This window comes from Somniosus microcephalus, chromosome 26 (assembly GCF_052327205.1).
Source record: "Somniosus microcephalus isolate GS21.2 chromosome 26, FLI_Smic_1.0, whole genome shotgun sequence".
In the NCBI taxonomy this organism is placed as follows: domain Eukaryota; kingdom Metazoa; phylum Chordata; class Chondrichthyes; order Squaliformes; family Somniosidae; genus Somniosus; species Somniosus microcephalus.
In genome coordinates, this window is record NC_141012.1 from 6,237,025 (window position 1) to 6,250,074 (window position 13,050).

General features: G+C 42.9%; 1 protein-coding gene across 2 annotated transcripts in view; it reads right to left on the reverse strand.

Annotated features, from left to right (window-relative positions):
- The window catches only part of sorl1 (sortilin-related receptor, L(DLR class) A repeats containing), a 238,369-nt gene that overhangs the window by 178,129 nt on the left and 47,190 nt on the right, over positions 1–13,050 (reverse strand). For both annotated transcript variants that reach the window (XM_085967698.1, XM_085967697.1), the window contains exon 2: positions 9,085–9,201. In XM_085967698.1, the coding sequence (XP_085823824.1) occupies positions 9,085–9,201 (117 nt within the window). The remainder of the gene's footprint in view (positions 1–9,084; positions 9,202–13,050) is intronic.

The window sequence follows — 13,050 nt, forward strand, 5'->3', positions numbered from 1 at the left end:
TGTGATAGGGTCCCTCTTGTCCTAACCTTCCACCCCACCAGCCTCCGCCTTCACTAGATCGTCTTCCGCCATCTCCAAATTGATTCCATCAAACACATCTTACCCGCCACTCCTCTCTCTGCTTTCCAAAGAGACTGTTCTCTCAGCAACACCGTGGTTCATTCTTCAACCACCCCTACTTCAAACTGCCCTTCTCCTGACAACTTCCCATGTAACAGCATCCTCCCATTCACCTCCCACCCCCCCGCCCTGGACCTCAAACACGCCTTCCACGCGATAAAGCAATTTACGAGCCCTTACCCCAAAGTACGACCCCGATCTCCCTGTTGTTTGCCGATTCAATCGCCCATCCCAGTCCCACCTCTGTCTTTAGCCTTCTACATTGCTTCAATGAAGCTCAATGCAAGCTCATGGGACAGCACATTATTGATTAAACACTTTGCAACACTGTCCTCAATACTGACCTCAAGAGCTTCAGACCTTAACTTTAGCTCCCACTTTCTCTTGGGCCAGAGATACTGACAATGTGGAATTGGTGTGCAGCCATTACAGCTATAGGAGGAGTGGGGTGGTAGGGTTATGGGGAGAAAATAAGAAAGCAAACGCGGGTTGATACTCAAGAACTTTGGTACTTTGTCAGAACACAGTGCTGGCAGGGCAGTCTGCATCCTTAGCATTAATCTGCTTCTTTTTTCTTCTCCTAGGCTCCTGGGTCGCTGTTCCAATTCACATTCTCGGTGTCTCTTAATTATCTTTAATTTCTCTCATTATGCTTCCTATTGTCTCATGTTAATATCACCTGCTATTTCTTTTCCATTTCAGCACTTGATAGGTGTGACATGTGTCTGTGCGTCTACTCCCTTTGTTCTATTGGCACTATTTCTGTATCGCGTGGAAGGAGTGTTTGGGATCCAGGGGAGTTCTCCTGGCCAACATTTATCCATCAGTCAACATCACTCAAACAGATTATCTGGTTATTGTCATATTGCAGTTTATGGGAGCTTGCTGTGTGCAAATTGGCTACCAAGTTTCCTACATTACAACAGTGATCACACTTCAAAAGTACTTCATTGGCTGTAATTGGAGTCCATTATTAAGGAGACAGTAACAGGACATTTGGATAATCATAATTTAATAGGACAAAGTCAGCATGGTTTTATGAAGGGGAAGTCATGTTTGACAAATTTGCTGGAGTTCTTTGAGGAAGTAACATATAGGGTGGATAAAGGGGAACCAGTGGACGTAGTGTATTTAGACTTCCAAAAGGCATTTGACAAGATGCCACACAAAAGATTATTGCTTAAGATAAAAAATCACGGGATTGGGGGTAATATTCTGGCATGGATAGAGGATTGGCTATCTAACAGAAGGCAGAGAGTTGGGATAAATGGTTCATTCTCAGACTGGCAATCAGTAACTAGTGGTGTTCCGCAGGGGTCAGTGCTGGGTCCCCAACTCTTTACAATCTATATTAACGATTTGGAGGAGGGGACCGAATGTAACATATCAAAGTTTGCAGATGATACTAAGATGGGAGGGAAAGTAGTGAGTGAGGAGGACATAAAAAACCTGCAAGGGGACATCGACAGGCTAAGTAAGTGGGCAGAGATTTGGCAGATGGAATACAATGCTGGAAAGTGTGAGGTTATGCACTTTGGTAGGAAAAATCGTAGAGCAAGTTATTATCTTAATGGCAAGAAACTGGAAAGTACTGAAGTACAAAGGGATCTGGGGGTCCTGGTGCACGAAACTCAAAAGGTTAGTATGCAGGTGCAGCAAGTGATTAAGAAGGCCAATGGAATGTTGGCTTTCATTGCTAGGGGGATAGAATATAAAAATAGGGAGGTATTGCTTCAGTTGTACAAGGTATTGGTGAGACCGCACCTGGAATACTGCGTACAGTTTTGGTGTCCATACTTAAGAAAGGACATACTTGCTCTCGAGTCAGTACAAAGAAGGTTCACTCGGTTAATCCCGGGGATGAGGGGATGGACATATGAGGAGAGGTTGAGTAGATTGGGACTCTACTCATTGGAGTTCAGAAGAATGAGAGGCGATCTTATTGAAACATATAAGATTGTGAAGGGGTTGGATCGGGTGGATGCGGGGAAGATGTTCCCGATGATGGGTGAAACTAGAACTAGGGGGCATAGTCTTAGAATAAGGGGCTGCTCTTTCAAAACTGAGATGAGGAGGAACTACTTCACTCAGAGGGTGGTAGGTCCATGGAATATGCTGCCCCAAAAAGCTGCAGAAGCTACATCATTACATAAATTTAAAACAGAAATAGACAGTTTCCTAGAAGTAAAGTGAATTAAGGGTTACGGGGAGCGGGCAGGAATTTGGACATGAGTCTAGGTTCGGATCGGCCATGGCCCTGTGGGTAGCGGAGCGGGCCCAGGGGCCGTGTAGCCTGATCCTGCTCCTATTTCATGTGTCTAATTCTGTTAGATTCAGGAGATGGTTCTGTGATAGTGGATTGGCGGTTAGGATCAGATCAGCCATGATCTTATTGAATGGCGGAGCAGGCTCGAGGGGCCGATTGGCCTACTCCTGCTCCTATTTCTTATGTTCTTATGTAAAGTACTTTAGGACGTCCTGAGGTCATGAAAGGCGCTATAGAAATGTGTCTCTCTTTAGAGAGGACTGAAGATTTAGATCTTTCATTTTCCAGACCACTGACTTTGTTCCCATGATAGCAATATATAATATTCCCCGATGACTATTCGATCATAAATAGTACAGGCAGTATAGCTGTCTGCCCCGGAGAGTTAATGGGAAAATGCTTTTTCTTCCTTTCCAAGGTACTACAGCCACCTGCCATGTTATGAGAAAGGTGTTGAAAATTACAAAGGAGAGATGAGATTGTGGGTATGTACGCAAAAGAGAAAGCACGTAGAGAGATAGCGAAAGCGAGCGCAACCAAGAGAAAAGGAGCGCGCACACATGCAAAGAGAGAGAATACGTATAAATGGAAGAAAAAAAATGCAAAAGAAAGTTGCATTAATATAGCATCTTTCACAACCTTAGGACATCCCAAAGTGCTTCAATCAATTAAGTACTTTTGAAAGTGTAGTCACTGTTGTAATGTAGGGATCAGCAGTAGCCAACTTACACACAATTAGGTCCCACAAACGGTAATGAGATAAATGATGAGATAATTTTTTTTTGTGCGCTGTTTATTGAGGGATAAATATTGGCCAGGACCAGGGAGAGCTCACCCGAGAAGTCAGACGGGGGCGTGGTTTAACATCTCATCTGAATGATGGCACCTACGACACTGTAGTGCTCCCACAGTACTGTCCTGAAGTTTCAGCTTAGATTATGTGCTTAAGTTTCTAAAGTTAAGCTTGAACCACAACCACATCTGACTCAAAAGGCAAGTGTTACACTGAGCTAAGGCGGACCATCCAGGTTTTAATAAGTTGAATTAGAAAAAAAAAACTTATTTCCGCTGGGTCGATAAATCAGTAACCAGCTGGCATAAATGAAACATCATCAGCAACAGCAACAAAGGGAGAGGTTAGCCAATTTAAAAAAAACACAGAAGCTTTTTAGGACATAGAATGCCCTACTGGAAATGGTATCTACAATAGTTTTTGAGGGAAGTGGATATATACATCAAGAATTTTTTTTTTTTTTAATTATAAAAGGTATGGGGAAAGAGCAGGGGAATAAGACAAAGGGGGTAGCTCAGTCAGTACAGACATGATGGGTTGAATGGTCTCCTGTGCAGTAAAATTCTATGGTTCTATTAAAAACAAGCTTGAGTAAGAACACAGTTCAAGTCCATAAAGTCACAATTAAGTTATCCAGTAACGTAAAACATTTGCAGATTGATCTATACAGAGTTATTGGTTTTTCAAATCATTTACATTAAAGAAAATTGAAAACAAATTAGTAATTTCAATACAGATACAAGAGGACCTGTTTAGTAAAACATGTTCTCTCAAAAAACCTTCACCCCTCCTCTAACTCCTGTACTACCACCATATTCCAAAAGATCTTTCTTCTGGTCACTAGAGACAGAACAGTCAGACAGAAAGCCCAGCGGCTGCAATGCCTGTGGAAGATGCCAGGCAGCAAAACTAAAAAAAAATAGAAATGTAACTATATAAGTGTTCTACTTCTTTTACTATATTCAAGTCTGGAACAATTTTGGGCTTTGCATGACATTTCTAAACTACTTGAGCTTCATTCATGGTTTGGGAAGTCCATCGTCTAAATCTACAAAATGTATTAATGCCTTGAGCTCCCAACTATGGTTTATCTTCGCTGTTTGAACCAAAATCTCCCACATGAAACTCCCAGTACAGCAATCCACTTATTTGTGACCGAGCTTTTTCTAGATTGGACTGCACAAATCTTGACTATAAATCTTCAAAGATTGCTCTTAATATGAAGAATACTTGAGCTGCGTTTCTATCTGGAACACATTAAAAGGTACAATAATAATCTTTCTCTTCACCTTCCTCCCCCACCATCCCATTTCAGGGCACAGTTTAAACTTTGAACTAGTCAGACAAATCAATTCATTAAATGCATCCTACCCTACTACTTCCAAGTCTCAGTAAACTTGATAATAAGTTTGCTACATCCGTCACTCTATCACGTGGTGCGTAGGAAACTGGGCCAGACTACAGATGAGTGGGAACATGCAATTGCAGTCTTCATCGGCCCACCCACATTCAAAAGGGCAATACTGGCAAGAACGCCTACTGCCAAGTTTCCAATTGGCACACTGGTGCTAAAAATCCCTATAAGCAAACTTACTCCAATAATGTCAATTAAGTTCCTTTACTAAACTCAGAGAAATCATTATTTATTTGGGAGTGCGTAAAGAGCAGTCTACATAACTTAGAGCCGTGTCTCTACAGAACTTAAGATTTTAACTAATCCACTACAGCACACTTTTTCCTTTATATAATATACTTCTACTCTCAAGTACAATCTGCAGCTTTCAGTCAGTCGTTACTTGTTCTCTTTCATCTGACTTAGAGAATTCCTGAAGGGATAACTAAAATTACTTACACAGAACTGTTACAGTGAGATTGCCAATTTGTTCTACAATAGTACCTATTGATTCAATTCTGTTTTACTGCTATACTTTGTTGTAAGCTTATCTTGGAGGTTAATGTCTTCTTAAATCTTCCTCCCAGCAGGTTAGAATAGTAACAACCTGGTAATTTCACAAGGACTGTTAGTGGAAGTATTGTGAAAATACAAACAGGTATATTAAGAGAATGATAGGGTGTTCAAAATATTAAAAAATGAAAACAAAATATAAACTTCTCTGAAACCTACACACCCTTGGAGTAGCACACTTTTCACTCGATAGCCAACATACAGGAATCTGAATTGAGTTTTCAGATTAGACTCTTGCACAAACTAGACTAAAAGCTCCCCCAGAATATATTGGCGACTAAAAACAATGTACAGTACAGGAAACTGATCTGCAACTGGACTGACTTTTAAATAAAGTTTTCCAACATGATCATTTGCAAGTTATTTGAATTGCTCAGGTTAAGTCATCTGTAATGTTCTTTCTGTAGCCTGAATTGCTTTCGATTTTGCTTTATAAACAACTCAAGCACCTTGGGTCATTTTACTATGTTAAAGGCACTATATAAATGCAAGTTGTTGTAATACAGAAATAAAAATCAGTAACCTGCTCAGAATTTCTTGGAAGGCAATAATGTTGACCAAGACATATTAAGGCTTTGGGAATAATAGGCCTATAAAGACTGCCCCTTTGGTTAGTTTAAGAGCACCATGCTGAGAAATACAACCCACTGCGCCAATCCTTTATTATAACTGCAACTAAAGGCAAGAATTTCGGATTAAAATAATTAGGAATTATTGGGCATCTTAAGTCATGAGTAAAATTCCTCTAATAGATTCCTCAATGTAACTGTTTGGGCTCAGCAACTCTATTTCTAAATAAAGGATTCTAATTCATAAAACTTGTGCAATATACTGTACCACAGCCAACAGTTGTATATTCCGAGTCACTGAAACTGCCAACAATAGCTTTTTTTAAATAATAGACTGTAAATTAGCATTTTGGGCAAATATCTGTCATAGAAAATTTAGAAATTCTCCCAATGCTACTCCTGTACATCCATAACACCTCTAGGTTGCAGGGAAGCTCAGTAAAAGGCATGAAGTCAATGTATACAAGGAACACCACCTTGGTTATCTAAAAGCAGGGCCAGTAAATGTTTAAACCAAGCTGGTAAATGAGAACCCCAGATTAGATGAACAGTACAGAAGGCGATTATACAACACTGTTGTCCAATCTAGTCTACATTCTCTTGTTCATTTAAAATGACAACAGATTCAATGGAAGAAACTTGGCGATCTCTACAGTATCTCAGTCAACCCACTTCAGTAGCTCAGTTTGGCAATGCACCAATCTGGAGTCTTGGCAGTTCACCCGCACCACTGGTGAATTTTCTGGAGGTAGTGGTGAGACAGTTGAATGTCATTAGCATTAGTGTGAAAGCTGACCCCATGTCTGCAGAGGGGGTCACCAAGGGATGGCATGTAGATGAGGAAAAGGAGGGCCAAGGATAGATCCCCATCAGACTATATGAAACGCTACTTTTAGGACAATACCCAATTTTCAACAATTGTACCACAGCAGTTAATCTTTCAGGAAGAAATCGTAATGCATTAACTGTGCAACACTCCCTGGCAGACATCCATGAGAAGAACAGCTCTTCAAAAAGAAACAATTTGACCAACCCAGCAGCCACTGTTGGGTGTTATATGCACCAGAATAAGATAACTTACAACACTACATAAAACACACAGACTATTCATGAAAAGAACAAAATGTACCTGAACAAGGTCACGTCCTTGTAACGCCATCCTCGGACAACCAAAACCGAAAGGGTTGGTAGCACAAGCATCACAACAGTCTCCAAAGCATTCAGGAGGTACACATACTGGACCATGAAACCACGCCATGGCAGTTCAAAATTCCACACATTACAGAAATGTTACTCTAGCAGGCTCTCTCCCTCTCTGAAAATATCTGTACATTTCTTCCCAAATGTTGCTTACTTATTTGTGCCGTCTCCTTCACTTACACACCAAACATTAATCAATTCAGTACCCTCCAAAGAAGTTGTCAAATATTCAGGAATAATTTCCTATTTCAATATCTGAGGTTTTAACAATTATAAATTGTAGAATATTTTAAAATACCTTTTATGCAGCGATATACTTAGAATTAACATTTACAAACTGTTCATTACCATATACTACTTGCCATGGACATCAAAATTCAGTATCAAACGCATGCTGAAGTCAGCCTTCTTCCTTGACCCATATTAATATAATTTAATGGCAAACTCACCATTAAGTATATTACTTCGAATGATTTGTCACTTAGGCCTAGAAATTCAGTATAGCCACGTTCGGGGCGCTACAGTCGGGCGGCCGCTAAAGTTTGCGCCCGGCGCAAGTTCGCGCCACCTTCGCCGATATTCAGTCGCATCGCCCCAAGAGGTTGCTGCTGCGCTAAAACAGGCGATGCACGACTATCATTAGGCGCTAAGCCGGCGGTCCGGGGCGATACCCCCGAGGGCGGGCGCAGCGCAGGTGCGGCGAGTTGCTGATTGACGGCAGACACTCTGGTGCCGGTCAGCTCTTAAGGGGGAGGGTGGACTTGTCTGGCTGCCATGCCCTACGCACTGCAGCCCTGAAGCAAGGCCTGACCAATGTTGGTTCATCAGTTCTACGCCCTGGACCATGGGGGAAGCCCGTTATTCTTCCAAATCCCATTGTACGCTCTTGCTGCTTGTCCAGGGTCATGGGGAAGGAGATGTACTGACGTCTCCTTCTGAAAAGGGCATTGTTCACCTGTCGGATGCAGCAATGTACCGCGAACTGGGAGATGTTGGCAATGTCCCCAGTAGCGGATTGGAAGGAGCCGGTGGCATAGAACTTGAGAGCCACCGTCACCTTCACTGCCGCCGACAGAGATGTCCTGCTCCTCAGCTGTGGCTGCAGATCTCTGCGAAGCAGGTGGCAGATCTCAGTGACCACCTCCCTTCTGAATCGCAGCCGCCGAACACACTGCTCCTCAGACATGTTCAGATATGAGAACTGCTGGCGGTATATACCCTGGGTGGGTAAGGCCTCCTGTGCCGACACCTGTTGGCCCTTCTCCGTCTGGCCATAACTGGCACTCTCTCACGGCGTCTCTGATCCCTTTGAATGCAATGCATGAAGCCAACGTTTCCACCCATTGTAGCCCCCATTACAGTATATGTGGCGACTCAAGGCTATGGCACTGAAAGTGAAATCCAAGTGCAAAGCTCTGGCCTGAAGCCAGAAGTACCTGTGCGAGCACTGAGTCAAAGCAGAAAGTTCTCTGCCTTTGTCTCTCACACAGGATTGGCACAAAATGGCTGTCACTTATAATGCAGGAGGAGTCCCCTTTAAATAGCGCCCCCCGCAGCGACTGGGAACCGTTCCCCTCTACCAGGCGCAAAGAAGGGCGGCGCCACTGAAGTTCCGGTTTGGGGCGCACAAAGGGCGTTGCACGATGAAATGACGTCAGGATCTGCGCGCGTGGCTGAGCGCGCGCAAAGACTTTGCGCCGACGCTAAATCTCTAGTGAAGTTGGGGAAAGGCGCAGATCGCGCTGCGCCCGGCCGCTAGCCGCCTAGCGCCCAACATCTCCTCCTCCTAAGGCGCTACCGGCTGGCGCAAGCAACTGAATTTCTAGGCCTTAGTCCCTACGCATTGCTACTAGAAATATTCTTTATTTTTAAAATTACACACAAGGTGTATTTTTCATACAAATACATACAAAACCTTATTCCATGTTTAGCCATTTTTTCCAATGGGAGTATAACGAAATGTGACAAGATGCCCTCATGGAGTTGGAACAGATAAAATGTATTAGTAAGAACCAAGTTATAAAAATAATGCATTTACTGTTTCATAGTTTTTTTTTTTAACGAAGCCAGGAAGTTTGCACGTGCTTCTAAATTGTATGTCTCAGTGTGATAATTGGAAACATAAACCATCCTGAAATCCAAATGTGACTTTTTTAAATGCTTTACTTACAAAACTGGTGTGATGTCCCTGCAAGAGTGGACTATCCCGAGCAAGTGCCACGATCACATTGCTCTTTTCTCCAGCCCAGTGAACAACCATCTGACTGTGAGAATCGTTGAGGTCCACCTGCAATAAAGTCATGCAGCAACATTAATATTGATTAATATGTCAAGGCCTAAAGACACGCAGCTCCATTAGAAATGCACTTACAAATATTGCCAGATGTCAGCACCGGGTTGGCAAAAGCATAAAAAGACTCAATGAATAGCTTACGTTTATCATGGACCAGTGTTTTCAAGTCTCCTATTTTCACTACAGAATTTGATGTGACATTTGCCAGTTCAAAAAAAAGCTATTCCGTACACTTTTCTGCATATAAATGGCTCATGTTGCATGCAAAAGACACAAGGAAAAAATTGCTGAGGATATAAATCTGAGCAGGAGAGTGAATGCTGCACTGAGTGCAAGTAATTACTGCCCAGAATCTTCCTGGCACAGTAAAATACAATCTTAAATTATTGCAAATGCCTGGTTAACTCAACTGGTAACCAGAACGCAGAGACATAGTTCATCGTTATGCTCAAGGAAGCATGTGAAAACCTATAAAAAAAAACATCTCTCCACCGCTTGGCTTTTCCTTTACATCATTACAGCAGCGACTTTGAGGCGTCCCGAGGTCATGAAAGGCACTATATAAATGCAGGTCTTTCCTCCTTTCTTGTCTTTCATCTCCTGATTACATGGGCAGGGCCTCAAAATATCCCTTTCTGTAACTAGGTTATTAATGTAATGTATGAGAGATTTTCTCACCAATTTTTACCCCTTTTGTGAGAAGGACTAACAAGTTAATTTGAAGAACCTAGACACAATGCTACATTGCATAATTTCAGTTAAGACAGTAAGAAGTATTGTGAACAATGCAAGCACTGAGAGCATATTTCCTATCTCAAGAAGAAAGGGATCCTGGTCTCTTCCTGATGGGCAGGCAGTTGGTCGCACTCACTTTGCAGTCACAGGTTGTGGGTTCAAACTCCACTGTGCACTTGAGCACATTAAGTCAGGCTGACACTTCTGTGCAATACTGAGGCTTTTTTGTGATGGTGGCCCAGTAACAAAACTTTGTGGTGTCACACTGTGTCATGTTTTATGCATCAGTTTGAGCTGTTGGAGCACTAGCCCTGCATGGGGCAGAGGTAGGAAATCAGAATTTTCCAGCTCTACCATGCAGGGCTCGTGCGCCAACAGCCCGGAGCTAAACAAAAGAAAAAAATTATGGGAGCCCTCTAGCATAAAACATGTTTTGTATAACTTTCAGGCTTGTGAAACGTATACAAAAGTCTTCTGTGGTTATAAGCCAGGCTAAGAAGTTAGGCTCCCATAGCATACGATGCTATACAGCAATTAGAAAAACTAAACATTAAAAAACTCAAAACAGCCAATATCTCAGCTAAACTTTGTCAAGCCACATCACTACTAGGTGGCCATCTGGGCAAAGACAGGATCAGGCTCAATTGTGATGCACCCATAGAATAAAATAACCCGTCAACACTCACTCCACATATGAAAGGAAAAACTTTCATGGTCTCAGGGTGTCGCAAATCACTTTACAGCTAACAAAGTACTTTTCAAGCATAGTCGCTGTTGCAATGTGGCAGTCAATTTGTCAAACAGCAATCTGATAATGACCAGATAATCTGTTTTAATAATATTGGTTGAGATAAATATTGGACAGGACACCGGGGAGAACTCCCTTGCTCTTCTTTGGATAATCCCATGGGATCTTTCTCGTCCACCCGAGAGGGCAGATGGAGCCTTCAGTTTAACATCTCATTCATCAGCACTACCTCAGTACTGCCCTGGAGTGTCAGCCTAAATTTTGTGCTCAAGTCTCTGGAGTAGCACTGGAATCCATGACCTTCTGACTCAGAGGAGAGAGTCCTACCAACTGAGCCATGGCTGACATGAAGAATGGAAACTTCAGCAAGGTACCACAGGCTGACCAACATCCATACCTTAGCACTTTCAGGAGAGGAGAATGATGGCCAGAGATAATATAAGCATATTCATAAACATGCTACAATCCTCTAAAAGGTTAGGTGCCATTACTGCTCAAAAGAGTTAATGAGCAAAAAAATGGTCTAGAGATTGTGGATAACTGAATGTAGAGCTATAATTTTGGAATATTCAATGGCAGACATAAAGCAAAATGGGTAGAAAGAAAGGGGGGTGGGGTGGGGGAATGAATGAGGAAACAAAAGCACACTCCAACAAGAGGACATTCAGAAGGTTTTTGAAGGCAGGGAGGGTGTTCTAGAAACCAGGGGACAAAGCAGCTGAATGAGTGGCCATCGATGGTGGAGTGAAAAACGAGAAGTAGGCCATTGTTTGAGTTTTAGAGGGCAAGCGCAGCAACATAGGACAAAGCAGGTTGAGCCAGTAGCAGAAAAGGGCACAAATCTTAAAATCCAACCTCTGGGACAACAATAACTTACAGTATATTTATATTGCACCTTTAATGTAATATAAAACATCCCAAGGCGCTTCAAAAAATAGCCAGTTAAGCTTGGCAGGGACAGGAGTGATGGGGATGAGCAATTGGTGCAGGTGAGCACGCTGGTGCAGTATTCTTAATGACTTGCAGTTTATGAATAGTAGAAATGGGGAGGCCAAATCCAGCCACAATACAAGTGCCACATCTACACAGTATTTACCCCCTGCCCAATCTCTCAGAATTCAGTGCTTTACTACAAATCACTTGGTGTAGTATAATCACACAATAATACAGCCAAACATTAGAGAAATAAGTGTTAGAACTGCATTCCTCATTATTGAAATATCAGTATCCTATATTAATCCAGTTTCATCTGAAAACTTAGTATGTCCTATAAAAAGTATCATAACTCTCTACGAACATTATCAACAATACATTTTTACAGCTATATTAGCCTTCTCCTCCCACTGTTCCTTCCATAAACTCAGCATTCAAAATAATCCTTTCACTCAAGCAAGACAGGAACCAGGACTTCACTGGCTTAAACCTAGACATGATTTTTTTTTTTTTTTTGAGCCGAACATGTTGAACCTGACTCCACGGGGTAGATTTTCATAAAGCTGTCGGGAAGGAGTCGGGGCTTCAACTTTCAGGTTTTAGTCCCGCCTACATCGACGTTCGGCCAATTGACGCGATTTTCCCTTGATTGACCTTGTTAAGCCCGCCCAGCGGGCTCAGCAGGCCAATTAAGGGCCACCCGGCAACAGGTGACGTCACAGACTGAAATTTCATCTGTCAAGAGGTGTTGACAGATGAAATATCAGTGTTTCACAGCTGTTTGAAGCTGTCAAACACTGACAGTCTGACTTCTAACCTGAGTCCTTCTACACAGACTCAGTTAGAAGTCTCACCGGCAATGAAAGCTGCAGGCTGTCACTTTTGACAGCTCGCAGCCATTTTGCTTTCAGTGCCGACTGAGTGATGGACTCCTGAAACCTAGAGGAGGAATGGCTGTTAAGGTAAGTACAGGTAATTTAAACTTCTTTACACACTTTAGACACACCAAACACACTTACCTTTGCACTCATGCACCCATCACTCACCTGAACACCGACATCGCGACCCCTCCAAGTCCTTCAACCCGATGCCCGCCTGCTCTAACCTGGCGTGGTTTGGAGCCGTTGGGAATCCCACACGACACCCCTCAAAATAGGGATTAGGCTAAAAAACTGCCCGTTAACTACCTGTTAACAGGCAGTTAATTGGCACAAATCCCTTCCTGCCTCGGGTCGGCGGGTCCCAGTGCGGGGCGGGTACCCGCCTCCCCTGAAATTTACGTGGAGGCGGGTTTTGGGCGGGATGGTATCAGGACCCCCGAAATCGGGATTTCCCCCCCCCCCCACCTGAAACCCTGCCTGACGGCTCCAAGAAAATCGACCCCCACGTCTTCGGCTGTTATCTCAAAGGGGCAGTATATATATGAG